We start from the raw sequence: 22,363 nt of genomic DNA, 5'->3' as shown, positions 1-22,363 counted from the left end.
GAGACTGGCACTGAGACAGGCTCATATCACCAAAGCAGCTGACTGTTGTTGCCCTGGTGATGTTTCAGTAATAGATTTCTAAATTTCTGTTGCGAAAATCAGCCTGATCGCTGCATATTGCTAAATAGGACCCTTGATTCCATAATGGACCTGGCAAAGTTCTGCACCGGTATGTAATAGTTTATAACAGATAAATAGAAAAAAAAAACAAGTCTTGAAAATGTTGATAATTTCCCTTTACAATACAGTCACATAATCCATCATGATTAAGATGCAATGGTAGCTGAATAAAATCGGTATAAAGGTTAGAGGAAGCTGAATGGTCCCATTCTTTATTTTTTTTAGACTAAAACCAGTCTAGCTGACCAAAGAGTACATTCCAGATGGCCATACAGCCCTCAACATCAATATAACACATAATTCGCATTTTATCGTATTTTAAATACTCACCTCTAATAAACTCATACATGTATAGCAAAGAGGATAATACAAGATACCACACAATCTCATAAACTTTATAGGCTTACAAACCCATAACTGTGGTTTATTATTTACAAACGGATAACTTATCAAAGACTAAGCTAAGCCTAAGGGATCAATTTATCAAATTGCGGATTTGAAAAAGTGGACATGTTGCCTATAGCAACCAATCAGATGCTAGTTATCATTTATTTAGTACATTCTACAAAATGACAGCTAGAATCTGATTGGTTGCTATAGGCAACATCTCCACTTTTTCGAACCCGCCGTTTAGTCAATTTTCCCCTAAGCCTTTAAAAAATACTACCACTATGCTTGGATACTTTTAATAAAGCTGTGACTGTCTCTGTATAATAACCATAACATTATTGAAAATATCTGTTTTGTCATCAGATGTTTGTTGTAATACAAAGCATTTCATATTGCCGTTACTCCGTGATATGCATTTATGTGCATTTGTTTCCTCTTCATTACATTACCTCAACATAACAGATCACAGTCTACTCTATCACATTATCTCTCCAGTCAGAATTGTATTAAGACATTTTAACTTGTCAGCAACTTGAGCCAAATACATTATGCATACATGCATACATATACATATTACGCACACTTACTTCAGTATATTATATATGGATAGCTTCATATTTACCAGATCATCTGACCAGTAGGAGATACACAATACAAAAATATGTGACAGTGCATAAAGCAGTATACTCTAAGATATATCAATTATCCCATCCTCATATACCAGTGATGTCTAACCTGTGACACTCCAGGTGTTGTGAAACTACAAGTCCCAGCATGCTCTGCCAGCTATCAGCTAGTTATCTACTGGCAAAGCATGCTGGGGATTGTAGTTTCACAACACCTGGAGTGTCACAGGTTAGCCATCACTGTCATATACTGTAGGTATAATTTATGGTAAATCACATTCAGAGTACAAAATGCATGCAAAATACACCAATGGACTGGTATCACTTTTAAAAAAAAAAGTACATCAGTCTTGAAATGTGATACAGATGTTATAATTACCTTCTATGTCTTGCATATTTACCACTAACATGGCCACTCCCATCGCAACCAGGAGTAGGACAGCTGTAGAAAAGGAACAAGGGATAAAAAATGGTCGGTGCACTGCTTATATAAAAGAATAGACCAGGATTAAACAATCAGAGTTTGGCTGGACATGCTGGGCCTCATGGTTCAACAAAACGGAAAAATCCCGAGTTGACTATCCCTGCAATAGATGCATTAGAAGGATGCATAGTCTTCCAACAGATGCCTATATGTGAATTACAGGGATGTATTTTCCTGCTCCATGCATTATTATGCAAACAGGTGAATAAGGTGGATTTCCTATCCCTGAACTCACTGCAGCCAGGTGATTAGAGTGATGGAGATTCCTGATAACTGTGGGCACTGTAGAGCCGAAAGTAGATTTTGTCATGCAACACACACATTTTATACCATTAATACAAAATAGTCTATAATATGGTGATATGTGGTTAACAATTTTGTGATGTTGGATATGAATGAAGCATGCTGTAGTCTTAGGTTCCAACTGAGGATCCTCTGGTAATTCAGATGTAGTCTTTCTATACAATACTGCAAATAGGTGAATTAGAGAGAGGCAGGAATTTATTGTACAAATGGTACCAAGTCTCAAATAATTACTTATTATAAATCTAGGATAGATTATGGCCGGCCCCATTGGTCACGGATTAGGGATGTCAACCCTTCAACACCCCATATTTAAAATGAGCCCTTTATTGATAAGACGCTAATAAAAGGATGCATACCCACACACTAGATATAGACAGGAAACCTAGAGAGATACATAACTCCACACTACATACAGACAGGTGAATTAGAGGGATACATAGCCCCACACTAGATATAGACAGGTGACCTAGAGAGATACATATCCCTACACTAGATTCAGATGGGTAGGCTAGAGGGATACATATCTCCAAAATAGGTATAGCCCAGTGAATTAAAGGGATACATATCCCCACACTAGATATAGACAAGTGAACTAGAGGGATACATGTCCCCTCACAAGCTACACAGGTGAATTAGTAGCATATATATCTGCACACTAGATACAGACAGGTAAATAATAGAGATACATATCCCCGCACTAGATACAGACAGGAGACTTATACACACACACTAAATACAGACTGATAAATTACAGGGATACATATACACATGTTAGATACAGATAGGATAACTAGAGGGATACATATCCTCACACTAGATTTAGATACATTAATTAGATGGTTACATATCCCCACACTAGAATTAGACAGGATAACTAGAAGGCTACATATCCCTACACTAGAATTAGACAGGATAACTAGAAGGATACATATCCCTACACTATATTCAGATACATGAATTAGAGGGATACATAGCCGTACACTAGATACAGGAAGGTGAAATAGGGGGATACATATTTACACACTAGATACAGACAGGTGAAGTAGAGGGATACTTATTCACGCACTAGGTTCAGACAGGATAATTAGAGGGATACATATCCCCACACTATATTCAGATACATGAATTAGAGGGATACATATCCCACACTACATTCAGATACATGAATTAGAGGGATACATATCCATACGCTAGATACAGACAAGAGAACTAGAGGGATACATACCTCCACACTAGATACAGACAGGTGAATTAGAGGGAGACATATCCGCACACTAGACACTAGATACAGACAGGAGAACTAGAGGGATACATATCACCACACTAGATACAGACAGGTGAATTAGAGGGAGACATATCCACACACTAGACACTAGATACAGACAGGAGAACTAGAGGGATACATATCACAACACTAGATACAGGCAGGTGAATTAGAGGGAGACATATCCGCACACTAGACACTAGATTCAAACAGGAGAACTAGAGGGATACATATCACAACACTAGATACAGGCAGGTGAATTAGAGGGAGACATATCCGCACACTAGACACTAGATACAGACAGGAGATCTAGAGGGATACATATTACTACACTAGATACAGGCAGGTGAATTAGAGGGAGACATATCCGCGCACTAGACATTGGATTCAGACAGGAGAGCTAGAGGGATACATATTACTACACTAGATTCAGATACATGAGTTAGAGGGATATATATCCCCACACTAGATTCAGACAAATGAATTAGAGGTATACCTATTCATTAGGGCTTGTTAAAATTACCATATTAAAATACATCTCATACCTTACAAACAGAATATGATATAAGTTAACTCCTCTGAAAGCATTGGGATCATTGATCCCAGTACCTGCAAGCTTTTATTTTTCAGAGAAGCAGCATTGTAATTCATGGGTCAGGATCATATGCATGCATGATCTCCAGTGCACTAGGCCCGGTGGTTTCTACTGCTGGTTGTTTGAACAATAGAGTCACCTGTCCTGGTTCTAGATGTGGATAGGTTAATTAGAAAGATGCAAAACATTGCATAGAAGCAGACAGATGAGTTATATGAATTTCTATCCCTGCACTAGATGCAGACATGTGAATTAGATGGATGCCTACTTCTGAAATATATATATATATATATACATATACACAGTATATATTTACAGTGGTTGATGTGGGGGTGTATATGATGGTAAGCCATACTGCCACTTCTCCTACTGCCTTCATAGTAAAACTATCAAATTCCATTTACCTACGTTCCCACTACATTTTTAATACCGCTGCTTCTAAATTCCATACTGCAACTTCAGGTGATTTAGGTTGATACCTATTCCTGTATTATATGTGGGCAGATAAATTTGAGAGGCCATATACTGCAGTAGAGGTAGACAGATAAATTAGATTAACTGCACAATATGCAGACAGGTAAATTAGATGGATACATATTCCTGCTCTACATGCATATTACGGACAGGTATATAAGATTGATGCCTATTTCAGCACTATATATATATATATATATATATATATATATATATATACAAGTTAATATATATATATATATACAAGTTAACCCGTGCATGATACTCATGCATTCTAGTCAAATCAAGCTACTTAAGGTGTTAAAAAGGTTCTTGTCATGCATTTGGGCCTAGCCCAGGCCTCCTCAGGGGAAGAGCGTTACTTCCCGACGCAAGCGCGCTTTTTTAACGTGGTTTTGTCCACATGTCACCACCTCATCATTTTTCTCCATCACCTCATCCTTCATCTTCATCGCCACATCCTTCATCAAGCTACTTAAGCTGTTAAAAACTCCCCACTGTTACCCCCGGCAACCACCAACCACTCCCAACTGTCACTTCTCCTTCAAGAAATATATAGGTCAGTGTATAACTCTGCCCAGCAGGTGGCGCTGCCGCTTGGGTTTTTTTTTTCCACACACGCCACTAGGCATTTATATAGTAGATATTGCAGACAGGTACATTAGATGGATAATGGATTTATATATATATATTTATATATATATATATATATATATATATATATATATATATATATATATATATATATATACTGAATGAATGCCTAATCTGCACTATATGCAGACAGGAATATTGGATGGATGACTGTTCCTGCACTATATATATATATATATATATATATATATATATATATATAGATGCTCCACTATATACAGAGTGGTATATTGGATGCCTATTCCTGCACTAGATAAATGCAGGTAAAGTAGATGGATGCCTTTACCTACACTATATTCATAAGCGTGAAATTATTGGATATTTCTGTACTGGATTCACACAGGTGACTTGGATGTAAAGAGGTACATTAGAGGTATATTTATACCTGCATTAGGTTGCAGACAGGTAAATTAGATGGATGCCTATTTCTGCTGTAAACTAGAGATGGTCACTGACCCCCGTGTTTTGGTTTTGTATTCGGTTCTGGATCTGGATTAGCGTCATGTTTTGGTTTTGGTTTTGGTTTTGCAAAACCGCAATTGCGTGTTTTGGTTTTGGTTTTGTTTGGTTTTGTTTTGCTATTTTGTTAGAAAATCAATGTTTTTGGGCCTAAAATAACCATATTTAGTGCTCCACCTGTTTCTTGGATAAGTATTGTAATTGTAAAGCTAATAAATTTTCAAAAAAAAAAGTTTAATTCCTGGTAGGTAGGCCTTCATTAATTCTACACACAAACCAGATTGTCTTCCTCTCCATCTATGCATATTGGCAATGCAGCCATCGTCTTTGGATGTATATTACACCCTACACTTATAGTTAAATATGTAAAGAAATGGACAAAGGCAGTTTGCTTTCTGTCTCTATAGGCCCCCCTCCACTTGTCAAAAATACAAAAACATTCAGCCGTTATAGACTGTACAATATTAATTGAAATGGAGAAAGCCAGTTTGGTTTCTGTCTCTATAGACCCCCCTCCACTTTTCGAAAATACAAAAAAATTCAGCCGTTATAGACTGTCCAATATTAATTGAAATGGAGAAAGCCATTTTGGGGTCACTGTGTGTATGACACCCTACCCTTAAGGATAAATTGCCCAAACAGCAGCCTTTCGAGACGGTACGTGATATGGAAATGCCCCAAGTCCCTTTCCTCTTTGGGGGTAGATTGCACCCTAGACATAAATAGAAAGTTTTAAAAAGATGTTATCGTCATCATCTGGATCTTCATCCTCACCCTCCTCAGTGTGTACATCATCATCACAGACTATCAATCCATCGCCGCTTGAATCCGCTATTAGAGAACAGTCAGTGCTTGGATGTCTTTGATGGTGAAGGCCTTCCTCGTGGAAGATGTAGTTCATTTTTATAAACATCATTTTCTCCACATTTTTTGGAAGTAACCTTCGACGGCGATCACTGACTAAGTTCCCGGTTGTACTGAATTCTCGTTTAGAGTACACACTGGAGGGTGGGCAGCTTAGGTATTGCAAAGCAAGTTTGTACATGGGTTTCCAAATGGCCTGCTTTTCCTCCCAGTAAGGAAAGGGACTGCCTGACATTTCCATATCAATTACCTCTTGAAAAAAATCCTCCACCATCCTTTGCATGTTTATACTCGTATTGGATGGAGTTATGGGCAAGGTCACACATTTTTTTGAAAAATCCTTCAAACCAGCCCAGATGTTAAATTGTTCTGGTCTGCCCCCTGCGTCTTCCCTGCTTCTTTTTGGGAAATTTAATTTTTTACGAGCAGCAGCAGCTTGAGAAAGTGAAGGAGGACACGTCGTCAAGCCGAGGCCCAGTTCAGCGGCCAACTTGCTGAGCAATAGGTCCTTGCAAAATTTCACATTTCGCTCATTTACAAGTAAAGACTCAATGTAGGTCTTAAACCTTGGATCAAGCACAGTGGCCAAAACGTACTGATCCGAGTTCAAGATCTTAATAACTTAAGGATCATTCTGAAGCGAATGAAGTACTTGATCGACAAGGCCAACATACTTTCCTGAATTGCTTGCTTTCAGCTCCTCCTTCAGTTTCTCAAGCTGCTTTTCCAATAGTCTAATTGAAGGAATGACTTAGCTCAAACTAGCAGAGTCTGCTCTCACCTCACACATCACAACTTCAAATGGTTTCAGCACCTTGCACAGCACTGAAAGGATTCCCCACTGTGCAAGAGTAAAATACATCCCCCCTCCTTTCCCAATGTCATGGCTTGTGCAATATGCTTGGATGGCTTTGCGCTGTTCCTCCATCCTCTGAAGCATGTACAGGGTGGAATTCCACCTAGTTACCACCTCTTGCTTAAGTTGGTGGCAGGGCAAGTTAAACTGCTCTTGGAGCTGCTGTAATCTCCTACATGCTGTGGCTGAATGCCTGAAATGGCCTGAAATTTTACGGGCCACCGAAAGCATCTCCTGCACCTCACGGTTATTTCGTAGGAAGCTCTGCACCACCAAGTTGATGGTGTGAGCAAAACTGGGAATGTGCTGGAAATCACCCAGCTGTAATGCTCGCACTATATTGTTGGCGTTATCAGAAATGACATATACTGGGGAGAGTCCAAGTGGTATAAGCCATGTATCAATCACATCTCTTAGTTTGCATAACAAATTGTCAGCTGTATGCTTGTTAGTGAAGCCGGTAATACAAAGAGTGGCCTGCCTGTGACAAATGTTATGTAGTGGTGTACACGCTGCTACTGTTTCTGCTGGTGAAGGTGAATGACCAACCCAGTGGGCTGTCACAGTCATATAGTCTTTGGTTTGGCCACTTCCACTTGTCCACATATCTGTGGTTAAGTGGACAGTGGGCAGAATGGCATTTTTCAGCACAATCTCTACATTTTTACACACTTTTTGGTATAGTTGTTGAATTGCTTTACGGGAGAAATGGTGTCGTGATGAAATTCTGTAACGCGGACACAAAACCTCAATTAACTGTGAAAAACCAGCTGCGTTTATTGTGGAGATTGGACACAAATCTAACACTAACATTGCAGCCATGGCGTCTGTGATTCGCTTGGCGACTGGGTGACTGCTGTCATATTTGCTCCTCTAGCAAAGGATTGTTTCACAGTTAATTGCTGAAATGTAGGACTGCTCATTTTCTTGACCAGCCTCTGGGCTGATGAATTACCCCCAGCAGCAGCAGTAGGACTAACGCTTTCTTCAGAGGAATCAATAATAGAGCAGGAGTCATCCAGCCTTAATAAGTGTGATGCCGGTCTAACTCTGAGCGCTACTGAGGATATTGATGAGGATGGTGTGGTGGGTGTATTTTGTAGCCGTCGGGATGTCGGTGACCGGAGGGTCCTAGTTGATGATGGAGTGCTTGTAATTTTTTTGGAAGAACTTTCAGCTTTTCCCAACACTTTGCCATGAACTCTCGTCAAATGGCGTAACATAGACGAGGTTCCAAGATGGTTAAGTTCCCTCCCTCGACTGACTGTGGCTTGACATACACTACAAATGGCTATACAATTGTTGTCTGGATTTGGGTAGAAATAATTCCACACATAAGAAGTGGATTTTTTTGTTTTATGGCCAGGCATGACAATGGCCTTTTTCTTGTCACGTGCCAGAACTGCTGCCACTGGTGCAGGACTTACACAAACAACCTCATCCTCATCAACATCCTCATTAACGCCCTCGTTGCCTACACAAATCTCCCCCTCATCCTCTTCTAATTCCAAAGTGGCATCCTCAATTTGTGTATCACCGACTACACTCGGGCTGTTAAGGCACACATCAGCAGAACTGCTGAATGGGCCCTTCTTTATGGGTACACTAACAGAATGCTCACGATTAGACAAACCACTGTTGGATGGACTCTCCAAAGGGATTGGTGTCATTTGTGAATCAGAGCAAACATTATCCTCTAATGCCTTACTGTTATCTTGCAGCTCGGCTTTGATGCGTAACAGTAGTTGTGCACCAATTGTAGGCTCGGTAACTTTTTTGGATCTGCCACTAATACAGAAAGGTGAAGGCCTCATTCTCTCTTTGCCACTGCATGTGTAGAATGGCATGTTGGCAATATTTTTTTTTATCGGCGATTAACTTTTCCTCAGTTACACTTCTTTTTCGTCGCTTCAACACAGAATTTTTTTTTTAGGTGTGTGTTTTTTGGACTGATTTCGAAACACTGTGTAGTTTGACATCGCCTTGCCCAGATGACGTACTGGGAACACTACCATCAGGACTGGTGACAGAACCTGGTTGCTCATTCTGCTCATATGTGGACTGCTTTGAATCCATTCTGAGCCCAAAGCACTTGTAGTGCTACAAATTGTTTTAGATACTGCTGACAAATATGACTTTTGATAGCCAGAAATATTAATGCAAAAGAATGGGGGACACCCCAAAAGCACTTGGGAGTGGTAAAAATTATTTTTTAAATCTGCTGACAGATAATACTTTAGACAGCCAGAAATATTTATGCACAATTATGGGGGACACCCCAAAAGCAGTTGGGAGTGCAAAAATAAATTTTTTAAATCTGCTGACAGATAATACTTTGGACAGCCAGAAATATTTATGCAAAATAATGGGGGACCCCCAAAAAGCACTTGGGAGTGCTAAAAATATTTTGTAAATCTGCTGACAGATAGTAATTTTGACAGCCAGAAATATTTAGGCAAAATTATGGGGGACACCCAAAAAGCACTTTGAATGCCAAATATTGGAAAAAAAAAGACTCCTCTATCCTCCTCTCTTCTCTATCGATTGTTGTTAGCACAATTGGAATCAGAATTGTATTGTCTGTCCCTGCTCTAATCAGCCTGTGACTACACCCTGCTCTCTCCCTCTGTCAAATGGCGATGGATTGCTGTGGAGGCGGGTATTTATAATCTTCAAGTATCGCGAGAACCGAGCCCCGAGATCCGACGACGTCACAATGACGTTCGGCCTCGATTTGGATTTTGAGCGGGCGGGAGAGTAGGCTCGGTACTCGGATAGGCAAAGTTTGGGTGGGTTCGGTTCTCGAGGAACCGAGCCCGCCTATCTCTACTGTAAACAGAAAGGTGGAAGAAGGGTAGATATTCCTGAACTAAATACAGACCAGAGAACTAGGATGGATATTCCTCTACTAGATGCAGACAGGTAGAGCAGATGGATCCTTATTCCCTATTTCTATGCAGACAAATTAACTAGATGGATGCATTTACCTGCACTAAATGCAGATAAGTGAGTTGGTGGGATGAATATTCCAATACTGTACAGATAGATGATTGAGAAGGTTGGATACTCCTGTACTAGATGTTGATAGGTAAACTAGATGGATTCCGTAATCTGCACCAGATGCAGAATTAAAAGGTTGAATATTCCTGTACTAGATGAAATCCTTTACCTGTACTAGAATCAGACAGAATTAGAAGGATGGATATTCCGATACTCCATGCAGATAGGTGAACTAGATGTATTCCTTTACCAGCCCTAGATGCAGATAGGTGAATAAGAAGGATGGATATTTATATACTAGATGCAGACAGGTGAACTAGATGGATTCCTTTACCTGCACTAGATGCAGACAGGTGAATAAGAAGAATATGTTCCTATACTAGATGCAGATAGGTGAATAAGAAGGATGGATATTCCTATACTAGATGCAGACAGGTGAACAAGATTGATTTCTTTACTTGCACTAGATGCAGACAGGTGAATAAGAAGAATGGATATTCCTATACTAGATGCAGACAGGTGAACAAGATGGATTCCTTTACCTGCACTTGATGCAGACAGGTGAATAAGAAGGATGGATATTCCTCTACTAGATGCAGACAGGTGAACTAGGTGTATTTCTTTACTTGCACTAGATGCAGACAGGTGAATAAGAAGGATGGATATTTCTATACTAGATACAGACAGGTGAATAAGAAGGATGGATATTCCTCTACTAGATGCAGACAGGTGAATAAGAAGGTTGGATATTTCTATACTAGATACAGACAGGTGAATTAAAAGGTTGGATATTCCTCTACTAGATGCATACAGGTGAATAAGAAGGTTGGATATTCCTCTACTAGAAACACAGGTGACTTATTGGGATTCCTATCCTTGCATTAGATACAGTACAGACAGGGTAATTAGAGGGATGTCTAACCCTGCACTAGATGCTAAAAGGTAAATTAGGGAGATGGAGGACAAAAAAAGACAGAAAGACACAAATCAAATAACTGGAGTGAAAAAGAAAGGAGTCGATGCCAAATCTATTTTATTAGCAAGCCTCCAGAGAATTCATTTAATCAATGCAGCAGGGCATGAGCAAGGCACAGATGAACTTGAAAGTGCATTATGCCCATTAAAATGCCTGAATTTTCTAAATTGCTAATGGGATACATTTTACACTCCGAGCACTAACCTGAACAGCTCTTGTATGACTGGTTCCACAGGAACTGTAGAGAGAATGGAAAATATATAAAAATTTATCATCTATCATAAGTACCCCTCTGCTATAGAAAATTATCCAAAAGGTTATGCAAAAGTAAGGGTCAGAATGAATTGCGAAGAGAGATTTTGCAGGATGAAGGTCATTGCTGAGTGGAGGCCCTGAGTGATTTAGTGAAGCACGGAACGTACCTCGAACACCTTTGGAGCGCGTGCGATGCCGTTTCTCGTCTGTATCCACCTCCATCTGGGAATAGATTAGCAGGCAGTGAATGCTCTTATCCTTCATGCACAGACTATCAATGCACTGTCTGCTGCAGACTGTCACACAATCTTTTAATTCTATTTTAGAACAAGGATTTCTTTATGTGACGTGATAAGCTTAGTAATTATATTGAATACAAATGAATTCTTTACATTTTCATTGTTGTCAATGCTTGGATTCACCATGGATATAGATTTTTATATGTGGCACTTGATTAAACTGAGTAATGCTACAAGATATCTACTGAAGATTACATTTCCTATCGGTATGGAACCTTATTGATAAATAACCCAGATTCATGATATGAAACAGCGTAGTACTGCATTGTTTTTAGATGAGGGGTTGCAAACATATTTCTCCACCTCTTGTTCAACAGATGTTCTATTACTTGCTTATGTTTCCTTTTCTCTCCACCGTCAGATGACTTTAATTCACTATCTTGTACAGTATGTGCCCTCCTGCACCTTCTACTAAAATATTACTATCTTGTTTTGGTTTCCATATGTGCTTTTCAACTGTGTATCTACATCATCAAGCAGAGGTATTTATTTTTGTTGCTCTGCTGTGCCCCCTGTCTTAGTTGCAGTTGTGTCCAGACCGCAGCTTTGTTTCATATGCATTGGCAGCAGAACGAAGCAACTCCGACTGATTATGTAAAGACCTTTGTGTTCCGTCAAGTAATCTTACAGAAGACGTGCTATGTGCCAGCTATGGACATTTTACATAGTGCCTTGTGCCACATGCATGTCCTAAAAATACACACCCCCAACCTGGGAGAGAGCGTGATATATCTCCACGGACAGTATGCAAATGCAGAATTTTGGCTATGGAGATGGATTCATGATTGCTCATGGGTGGCTCCTGTGCACTTGTGAGAAAGGGGGTCTGTGGCATCTCTAATATCTGTTGTTGTCAGGGAATGCTCACCTAGAACCCGATGGTAGAGTGCAATTGATGCATAACGTGCTGTCTGTATGATAAAAGCTCGCCTGGGCAAGAGCTAAGAGAGGATCACCTGACCACACCTGCCATCCGGGATTCTCCTCAAGAGTAAGAAAGTCATCGCTGGATTGCAGCAGACTTTGGGGAACTCGCCAGATCGGGTGGACCGCCAGACCCCATATATTAAATTAATGTTTAAGTTCTGGAACTCCATTCAAAACTGAATTTCCAGTCATGTGTAGTTCTCCTTAAATATCCAATTATACTTAAATAATTGGGGATTTAGCTTGTTTCCTGCACTGTTAATCCTTTTCCTCATTTATAGATGTCATGACATTTCAAGAACAATCCCCATTTTTTTTAACTGGAATCTTTTTATTAATAATGTATATTTTCTATTATTATTGGTATTATTCCTGCTGGTTTGCAAGGCACTACATTACTTGGCAGTACCGAACAGTGGAGAAAAGGGGTCTTCATAAAGTGGGGACTTTTCAGCTGTAAAAATACAGTAGGGAAGACCTTGCTCATGAGAGAGTTTATAATCTAGTGGATAATATAATTATATAATATAGACTCTTAACAATATTCATCATCATCAATTTATATAGCGCTGCTAATTCTGCAGCGCTGTACAGAGAACTCACATGAGTTCCTGCCCCATTGGAGTTGACAGTCTAAATTCCATAACATACATACAAACACAGAGAGAGAGAGAGAGAGAGAGAGAGAGAGAGAGAGAGAGAGAGAGGAGACACTAGGATCAATTTGATAGCAGCCAATTAACCTACCAGTATGTTTTTTGGGAGTGTGAGAGGAAACTGGAGTACCCGGAGGCAACCCATGCGGAGAACACACAAACTCCTCACAGATAATGCCATGGTTGGGAATCAAACTCACCAGAGCTGTGAGGCAGAAGCTCTAACCACTAAGCCACTGTGCCTCCCTATGAGCTTGAATATATTATTTAAACAGTGTTACTAGTTTTTGCATCTAAAAGGAAGCAAGAGGAGTACTTTTTATGGATTACGTAAATATAACAGGGACTCCTGCACCCCTGGCGTTGACGTTATCTCACACTAGGGGGCAGTTTCAATTGAACGTGATGTTCCTAAGAACAACTGCTGAGAAGAGAATTTTGTGAGTCTGCTTCCTGTACCTTGTGTTCTGTCCCATTGCAGGGGGTCTCCACTAGCATTCTTCTCAGAACCCATATTATTTTGTTTCCGTGTTGCAAATGTAACATTTCTATGAAGGTATTAAGTTGTAAGTCAATGTTTATAGAAAACTCTACTTGCAGTCTTCATAGACACGTCCGTGCCTAGGGTAGCATTGTTTAACGGGGTTGGGTACGCTTCAATGATGACGAGAAATCAGACACAGAGAAGACCTACAAAAAAAAAAACGATTTTAGAAATAAACGACTGCAATATACACAGACTTTCCTGAAAACCAACTCTGCAGACATCCCATGGCAGCAGAAGGCTGACAGGACCTCCTTCCGAATGGACAGCTCTCCGGCAGTACTGTCTGACGTCAGTGCGACCTGAATGAATTTTAATTTAAAGCGGCTACTGTTGCAATCGGATATCTGCAGAGTCGGCTTTCAGGTAAGTCTGTGTATATTGCAGTCGTTTTTTCCTGAAATTGTTTTTTTTTTTTGTAGGTCTTCTCTGGGTCGGATTATTAATCACCGTTGAAGCGATTACCACCGGTTTAAGGGGATGCAGAGAAAGAATTATACGTATACTGTGTGTTATCAGGGTCTTATTCACTTAAGCAGAAATGCTGAACAGAAAGATCAATTCAGAAAATAAATCTTTGTTATATTTCTTTTATAGGATTTAGACATCCATGATTAAGTTAATAAATAAGGGGGATATAATGGATCTAAAAACACCTTTATCAGTTAGACAATAGCTTATAATCCACAGACAATGCAAAGTCTAACAATTAATGATATGCTGTACATTCTGTACCTAAAGACAATCTAGCTTATCCACACTAAACCTGATGATTGAGTTTCTATAATAATTAAGGTCTTTCATTTATTCACCACTTTTTTTAAATATAAATAATACACTACATGCTGTACAACATATTATTTTGCCATACATTATTCTATTCTCATCCCTGTCATTATGCAATGTTCTGCCCTTTTCCCAGCACCCACCTTACAGTTCTTTTCCTGTATAGGTCACAATGGCACTTATCTCTTTTCTAAAACCTCTCTTTAGAAGCTGGGTGGCTTTGCCAGTGTCTCCTTGTGTTCCCAACTGGGTCTGTGTAAATGGATCACACTGTACCTTGAAGCACTTACACCTCTTCTATAAATTCCCAACCATTTATCGAGATTGTAAAGTCTGGCAACAATAGATGTATTTTAGAATGCTTGGTTGTTGCATAACTTCTCAATGCATATAAAACAGCGAGTGCAGAACTATATACTGTTCTACAAAGGTCTACGTATCAAGAGGAGTAAATGGCCATGAAAACCCTTTTCTATATATGAAACATTGTTTCTGGTCTAAGCAGGGAGGGGCAGAGGGGGGGGGGGGGGGTTGCGGGCATCTGTAATGGCCCCCTGTGCTTACCTATAATATACACACAAAAAATGAAAACAGGGCCTCTATTATTATTCTACAAACATTGTCCTGCTTCAAACCGCCCAAAGCAAAATATATTGGCAACCAAAAAGCTGGTTGACAAGCAACACAAGGTGGCAAGGAGAGCTCAATAAGGAATTATCAGGTGACTGAAGAAAACAGGCCTCTATGGGGCATATTCAATTGTTGGTGCTACAGCCAAAAGTAACGCGCCCCGCGCACTATTACCGTCATTACAGTAATAGTGCGCGTAAATACCGTTATTACGGTACTTTTCATGCTGGATTTCATGGAGCCGCGAGCTGAAATCCTGCTAGTATTACCGTAATAACAGTAATACTTTTTCCGCGGCGGAAACCGCCAACAATTGAATATGCTCATATGATTGATAGACAAGATAAAATTAGTAATACAGTATAGACCTCACTCTTATATATTCACAGATATAGAACAGCGAAGGTGTGGCAAAATTTCAAACAAAGAGTTTAGCAGCGGTCAGGCTGTTTTGATGTACAATTTTCTGACAGTATAGTCTCTAATTTGTGTTGCCATTCTGCAGAATGCCAATATGCCCTACATTTGTAAATTCGCATTTTGTAGAATTTATAGTTTCTAAATAGACTTGAGATAATGGAAGTCAATTCATTTGTCTGCATAGTGTTGTTGGGGTACAACTGGAGACATTTAAGGTCAAATTCGGTTGGCAAAACGTGCAAATTTTGTGGAATAGTTTTGAAAATACTCTGGTCACAGGACTCCTCTGTAATTTCTACTATTCTTAAAATATACAGCAGAGGCTAAATTATTATGTATATTAACTAGGCTTGTGGAGTTTGGGGCTCATTGTAATGAACTTTCTTGCGTGTCTTCCTTTTTATGCAGTTTATGATAAAATACTAGCGGTATGGTGCTTGATATGTATTTCAATATATTTGGTGTATGGAACTTGTGTTTTAATGAACAGCAAAAAATGGTGTACCAATTAAATTAAATGAAAGAAATAAGGTGATTTAAATGGATAAGTGGGAACAAAACTTTTAAAAGAAGACATGGAGTAGGGTGAAAGCGGCAGAGTGACTGTAACATTCCAAGTCGGTTTTCTGCTAACACTTTAAAAAATGCTGCTGTAGGCTTAACGAATATATTATTTATATTAAAGTTTAGATCATGAGTTCTTAATGTACAGTCCAGGACAGAGAGCATGTGTTTCCATGCCGCCTCAGACGGGTGCTTTGAATGGTATTTCTTTTCCAGCAAGCAATACGCTCAACTGGGACGACACTGATTATGCTCAGAATACATTACACACAGTCTCCCAAGCTTAATCGCTCCAATGATGTTGATTCAGCCCACAAAATACTGTGTACAGATGACACTTTAAGAACCTCTGGTCTAGAAGAATATAATACAAACTCATCAGTGGTGATAGGCTGCAACAATGTATCCACACACATAGTGGGAATAGGGTACACCTCAATTTGTGGAGCAGGGCAGGAACCAGATTATATTGTGCAGAGTGAGATGATTGTAATGAGATAAAGGGATAGAGAGAGTGCATGGTGTGATTGCTGTGCCCAGCCATTCTCCTTGCACTATAAGACTTCAATTTTGCACCTGCTCAGAGTTAGCAGAGATTGGATCTCACCTCTTTTAAGTATTACATAAAAAATAAATACATCTGATGTAAAAATGTGCATATGCTTGACTAGCCCCTGTGCTAGACAGTCTGGGCTTGTTTCCACTATAACAGATAGAAAGACCACAAGTGCAAAACTGGTGACTCTATTGTGGTGGTGCTGGTTTTAGCTCCCAGAGGCTACCACAGGGTTTCCCAAACACAGTCTTCAGGGCTCCCCAACAGTGCAGGTTTTCTGGATCATATGTGACATAATTAGGACCACCTGTGGGTCTGTTACAGTGTGTCGGTCAGTAATGAATACACCTGTGCTCCAGCAAGGAGATATGGAAAACCTGCACTGTTAGGGAGCCCTGAGGACTGGGTTTGAGAATCCCTGGGCTACCAGCATTGTGCTCTTTTAATCAGGTCTGATTAAAAGGATGAGACCTGACCTCTGACTTTTGGCAGGGGATTACTAGGTGCCCTCTGAGCAATGTAATAAAAACCATCAAACACACAGAAACGACATATAATAAAATTAAAACAGTCCCAATGTCCCTTTCTTCTCATCATATGTTTAATCCATAAATAAAGCTAAACTGATTGGTATTTTAGGAGAAAACCTGACAAGTGTATTTATCTGGAATAGGTGGTACTGAAGGGGGAGGGGGTTGAACCTCGATGTAACGATTACAACTCCAAAAGATTTTTCTGCTTTCCTGCACATCGAGAAGCGCTTCAAGTTTGCGGAGGTGACTTTGTAGTGCGCTGAGTGATCCAATGAGTTTCATCAGTGCACAACCAAGGTATTGTCTGGTGCGATTCACTTTGTAATTTACCTCCACCTTATGGAATAATGTACAGAAGCACCAGTCATGGAGGTCATGAATGGCCATTGTATAGTCTCTGAGCAGATAAGAAAACACACTAGCCAGTGCCGCATAGAGAGGCACAGAGATCACAAAAATATGAAAAACAAGCCCTGGTTCTGTGTGTTAAATAAAATGACAACATCAGGTACTAAGTTGCAGGATTCTATACAGAGGCGAAAATCTCATTCCGCAGATAATATGAGTTAAACTGCCGCTCTCATTTACTCAGAGCTCACATTCATGAAGTCTCTGATAATGTACGATAAGCTAGTCACTGCTTCCATTTGGAGATTTCCTACATAATAAGCCGCCTCATTTACACTCTATATAGTGAGCTTCAATGTACCTCCAGCCACATTAAAAAAAAAACCCATCTGAAATACTTTTATGATCTTCAAGGCACAGTGATTACAGCCTGAAAGGAGACGGTAGCTGTGGCTCACTGGAGCTAAACCCAATCGTCTAGATTCTGTCTTTGTACCTATGTCATGTAGGAGAAGAAAGGAGCAGACAGCAGGGGTTATCCAATATCTCATGAGCCGATTCCTCATAACCCTCCATGATTACTGATCTGCACAACAATTGTTTTTATTTTTATTTTGATGCTTGTTCTTTCTAGTGTAGTATAAAACTCTAAGGGCTAGATTTACTAAGCTGCGGGTTTGAAAAAGTGGGGATGTTGCCTATAGCAACCAATCAGATTCTAGCTTTCATTTATTTAGTACCTTCTACAAAATGACAGCTAGAATCTGATTGGTTGCTATAGGCAACATCCCCACTTTTTCCAACCCACAGCTTAGTAAATCTAGCCCTAAGTCCTAAAACTGTCCCAAAAATAAATATATGGAGCCTTTGTAACAAAGTCATACCTAAGCGTTTAACCTAGAGTCAATACTACTGTATAGCAAAAACACCCAGAAGTCATATTAGTGATTTAAGTTTCTCTTAGCTCATTTGCAGTAGCCATACACTACAAAATCAAACAATCAAATGCCTATTAGGAGGTTTTCCACCTTTAGTAACATTTTCGCTCATTGCTTTAGCATACCTCCCAATATTTTCAAAGTCCAAATCAGAACAGCCAATAAAGGTTGTTTAAAAAGTATAAAAAAATAAATAAGTAAAATAAAACATAATTGCTATCATTACAGTGAATTAATCCACAACAATATCAATACCTTTTTAGATTTGGCAAGGTTATGAATTGAAATCTCAATTTTGTAATTATGTAAAATAGTGGATGATTGATGGGACATTTTGTGACACCTTCCATATTTTCATTTACTTTATTTCAGTAAATGATACATCTTTGGCTTTTTAAAAGTGACCACAATGTAGATACCCGCCACCTGCATCAAGTTACACAAACTCACATAGGTTTATGCAAGATGGTCTCGCTTGCTTAGAAGGCAGAGAGGACGAGTTTATATTTATGGGTGTTCCTTGCCCACAAGTCCATTCCGCAAAATGACTTTAATTTTACAACCGCTCAGGTGTTGTCTGATATTTTTAACTTTTAATAGGACTCAGTTGATGCTTCCATGGTGCAATTTGCTAACAAAGCCCATTCCCTGGTACACTCAGATCAGTTTATTAAAGAGTGTGATGAAACAAGGGATTGATTTCACCTTAACCAGCCTGCATCTTGTTTCTCACAAAATGTGGACCACAACATGCACGTTTCTAGCCCGTTACTGTCCCCCATATGTTTTCTTAAGAGTGACCATGTAGGTTATTGGTAAAGATCGGGTGGGCTCTGGTTCCAGAACTCAGGTGAGGGGACAGTAGATGCATTTCCCTCCCTGAAGCCCTGATCAGCCGGGAGCTAGGTCTTGTTGAAAACACTTGTAAGGGGTTAATACTGGTAATGTCACTTAATCATCCTGGCCTAGCCCTTGAGTTTAATTTATTGTCCCCATTGTCTCAGGATTAGGCCAGCTATATGACTTGGGCTAAAGCCAGTAGGGAGCCCAGGGGCTGTATTGGTAGGAGAAGGTTTCGCCCTGTATCAGCCCCTTATGACATCTGCCAAATTCCTGAAGGGTGTTATATATATATATATAGTTGGGATAGGGCATGTCCTAGATCAACTTCAAACTTAGGTGTAAAAATAAAGCTATCAAGTATTTGTGTGCTAGATGAAAGAACAACCAGTATTTAACTTATGTGCAAAATAATAAACTAATTTGCACACCTTGCATTGTATCATGGTTTGTCCAGGAGCAAATGTACTCTTTCTTTTTGCTTTGCTCTCCTTAATGACTTCCCTACATGTCTAAAATAATGTATTCTAAATTACGTTTAAAAATTACCCTTGTCTATCCACACTTTCCCCTGTCAATCACTTGTCAGGAAATGATTTAGCAGACATGCTCAACGAGTGCCTCCTCCTACACAGTCACATTTTCACCATACTGTAGCAATTATTTGCCTTTTTTCTGTTTTTTGAACATGTCTGGGTAACAATTTGAAGACAAAAAACCTATAAAAAAATATCCCTATATGCTGGCAAATCATGAAATACACTTTTGCTTTGGTCTTCTAGTCTGTGATTCCAAAGCCAAGTCTAAAGTTGTCCATAAACAGTTGTTTCCGGGCCTCTTATACGTACAAATCAGAAATATACGGCCCTTCAGACTGAGCAGGCATTATATATGCAGTAGGATGATGACCACATTCATGTTCAGATGCAGCCATTGTCCGACTCCCTTAACCATCTGTCCTGACCGATCTATGATGGTTCCTTCTCAGATGCTCTGTATTGTAGGCCTGTCTTGGACCATACACAACGCGATTTGTGGTCATTAAGTCCTAATACGTCCTAGTTGCCTGTCAAAATCACACAGTGCCAAAAGTGAGATTTAAAAACATCTCCCCTGCATAATATAATATATAATACTCAAATTTCAATAATGGTTGGTGCACATCAAGACATTGCTCTGCAATGTGAGATGTCCGGCAAATATCAACATCTTCACATGGGGATGCCAACAGCCCACTTCTCTGAGAGTCCCTCCCTATAGCAATATACAATGCAATATTATACACTGATAAATGAATTATTAGCTTTTATTATTTTCCCATTAGCAATTATTATCTGTTTTAAACTCAAGCAAATTTAGTTTTGAACGCATTGATGACATCTCTTTTATACACAGCTCACAGTAATATTTCCGTTGGAAATCTCAGTAATCAACATTCAAATCATGTAGATCAACCACAAACCCACATGTATGATGCCTGGTACTGCTTTTATGTCCATGTTATTTTAAAAATAGTTACTTCATCATAACATTTTCACAGTAAGGGTAATTTACAAGTGCGCAAAAGTCCAATCCCACGATGTAAATGCTTTATTGTGATGTCAAGCGAGTTATGTTTTTTGCACAAATTCACCTGTTGCAGGTAAGTGCATGCAGGCTCAGATGACGGATTCAGCAGGGGTGCAAAGGTGTGCACTGACCAATGGGAGGAGTTTGGTGGATGATGCACATTCGTTGCTCTGCACCAATTAGGCACCTAACTAGGGGCCTGATTCATTAAGGATCTTAACTTGAGAAACTTCTTATTTCAGTCTCCTGGACAAAACCATGTTACAATACAAGGGGTGCAAATTAGCATTCTGTTTTGCACATAAGTTAAATACTGACTTTTTTTTCATGCAGCACTGAAGTTATAATGGCATGTAGATTGCTCCTTCCAGCAGCTCATGCACTCTAGATGCCTTTGCTTAATGTAATAAAATACAGAAAAGTAATATGTAATGTAACAAAGACTTTCCCAATGAATCCTCATTAATTTAAGACATCAATTAGGATAAACCAAGATGGAAAAAAATGGTAAAGATAAAGAAGGGGGGTGGTCCTAAAGTAGAAGTAGGATGCACTGTGAGGGAAGAGTTTTACTGTTTACCCAAAGAGCATTTTCTGGAGTATCCACCAACCTGGGAACAGGAGTTTTTTTTCATAGACATTCCAATATGTTAGCAATTTATAGAGCTTAATTTCTCATGTTAAAACCATATGATTAAATGTAAGATTACACCAAATATAATTAAAGTCACAATTTACTTTCCAAACATTAACCCATTCCTAGTTTTTAAGACATTTAAAGCTTGCACTCAAGACAGTAAAATATTTGTAAGACATTCATGAATCTGACATAAAAAAAAAAATTCTGCCCTTTTTATATACATAGCTTTAGTGAATTCATCTGCAAGCGTCATTATTAGAACAAAAATTACAGATCTCAAGATTACTACATACATTGTTTTTTAGTACTGCTTCTGAAAATTACTATAATATTAATAATAATAATAATAATAATAATAATAATAATAATAATACTATAATGATCCTATAGAATATATCATAATATTATAAGGTTTAGTAAACTGAACAATATTGCAAAACCTAGTTTGTTAATTCCATTTATAAATGTCACAAAGGAAAGATAAATAATTGGAATAATATACAGTAAATTAAAATAGATATCATATAAAGAATGAAGGCAATGTTGAGTGGTTTTCTACAGCTCAATGGGACTTCTCAAATATTTATAATTGCTAGTGACTATTTCTTTATAAAATATACTTATTTTTTTTTATAAGATATACGTCTTGAAAGTATTACAATTCTAATTAAAAAATACCATCACTAAACACTTTTCATAAGACTGTAATTTATGAGATCTTGTACACATTAATGTTAGTTGTGCATTGCATAACATTACATCACTAAACCAACAATGAATGGTTGCAATT

General features: G+C 38.9%; 1 protein-coding gene across 10 annotated transcripts in view; it reads right to left on the bottom strand.

The window, feature by feature from the left end:
* Positions 1 to 22,363, bottom strand: part of MYT1L (myelin transcription factor 1 like) — a 409,017-nt gene that overhangs the window by 172,944 nt on the left and 213,710 nt on the right. For 9 of the 10 annotated variants that reach the window (XM_075201506.1, XM_075201505.1, XM_075201512.1 and 6 more), the window contains exons 4-6: positions 11,491 to 11,545; positions 11,273 to 11,306; positions 1,516 to 1,578 (exon numbers count right to left, since the gene is read on the bottom strand). The exons of the other annotated variant lie outside the window; for it this stretch is intronic. In XM_075201506.1, the coding sequence (XP_075057607.1) occupies positions 1,516 to 1,578; positions 11,273 to 11,306; positions 11,491 to 11,545 (152 nt within the window). The remainder of the gene's footprint in view (positions 1 to 1,515; positions 1,579 to 11,272; positions 11,307 to 11,490; positions 11,546 to 22,363) is intronic. 10 annotated transcript variants of the gene reach the window in all.

This window comes from Mixophyes fleayi, chromosome 3 (genome assembly GCF_038048845.1).
Source record: "Mixophyes fleayi isolate aMixFle1 chromosome 3, aMixFle1.hap1, whole genome shotgun sequence".
Lineage (NCBI taxonomy): Eukaryota > Metazoa > Chordata > Amphibia > Anura > Limnodynastidae > Mixophyes > Mixophyes fleayi.
This window is presented reverse-complemented; position numbering and strand designations above follow the sequence as displayed.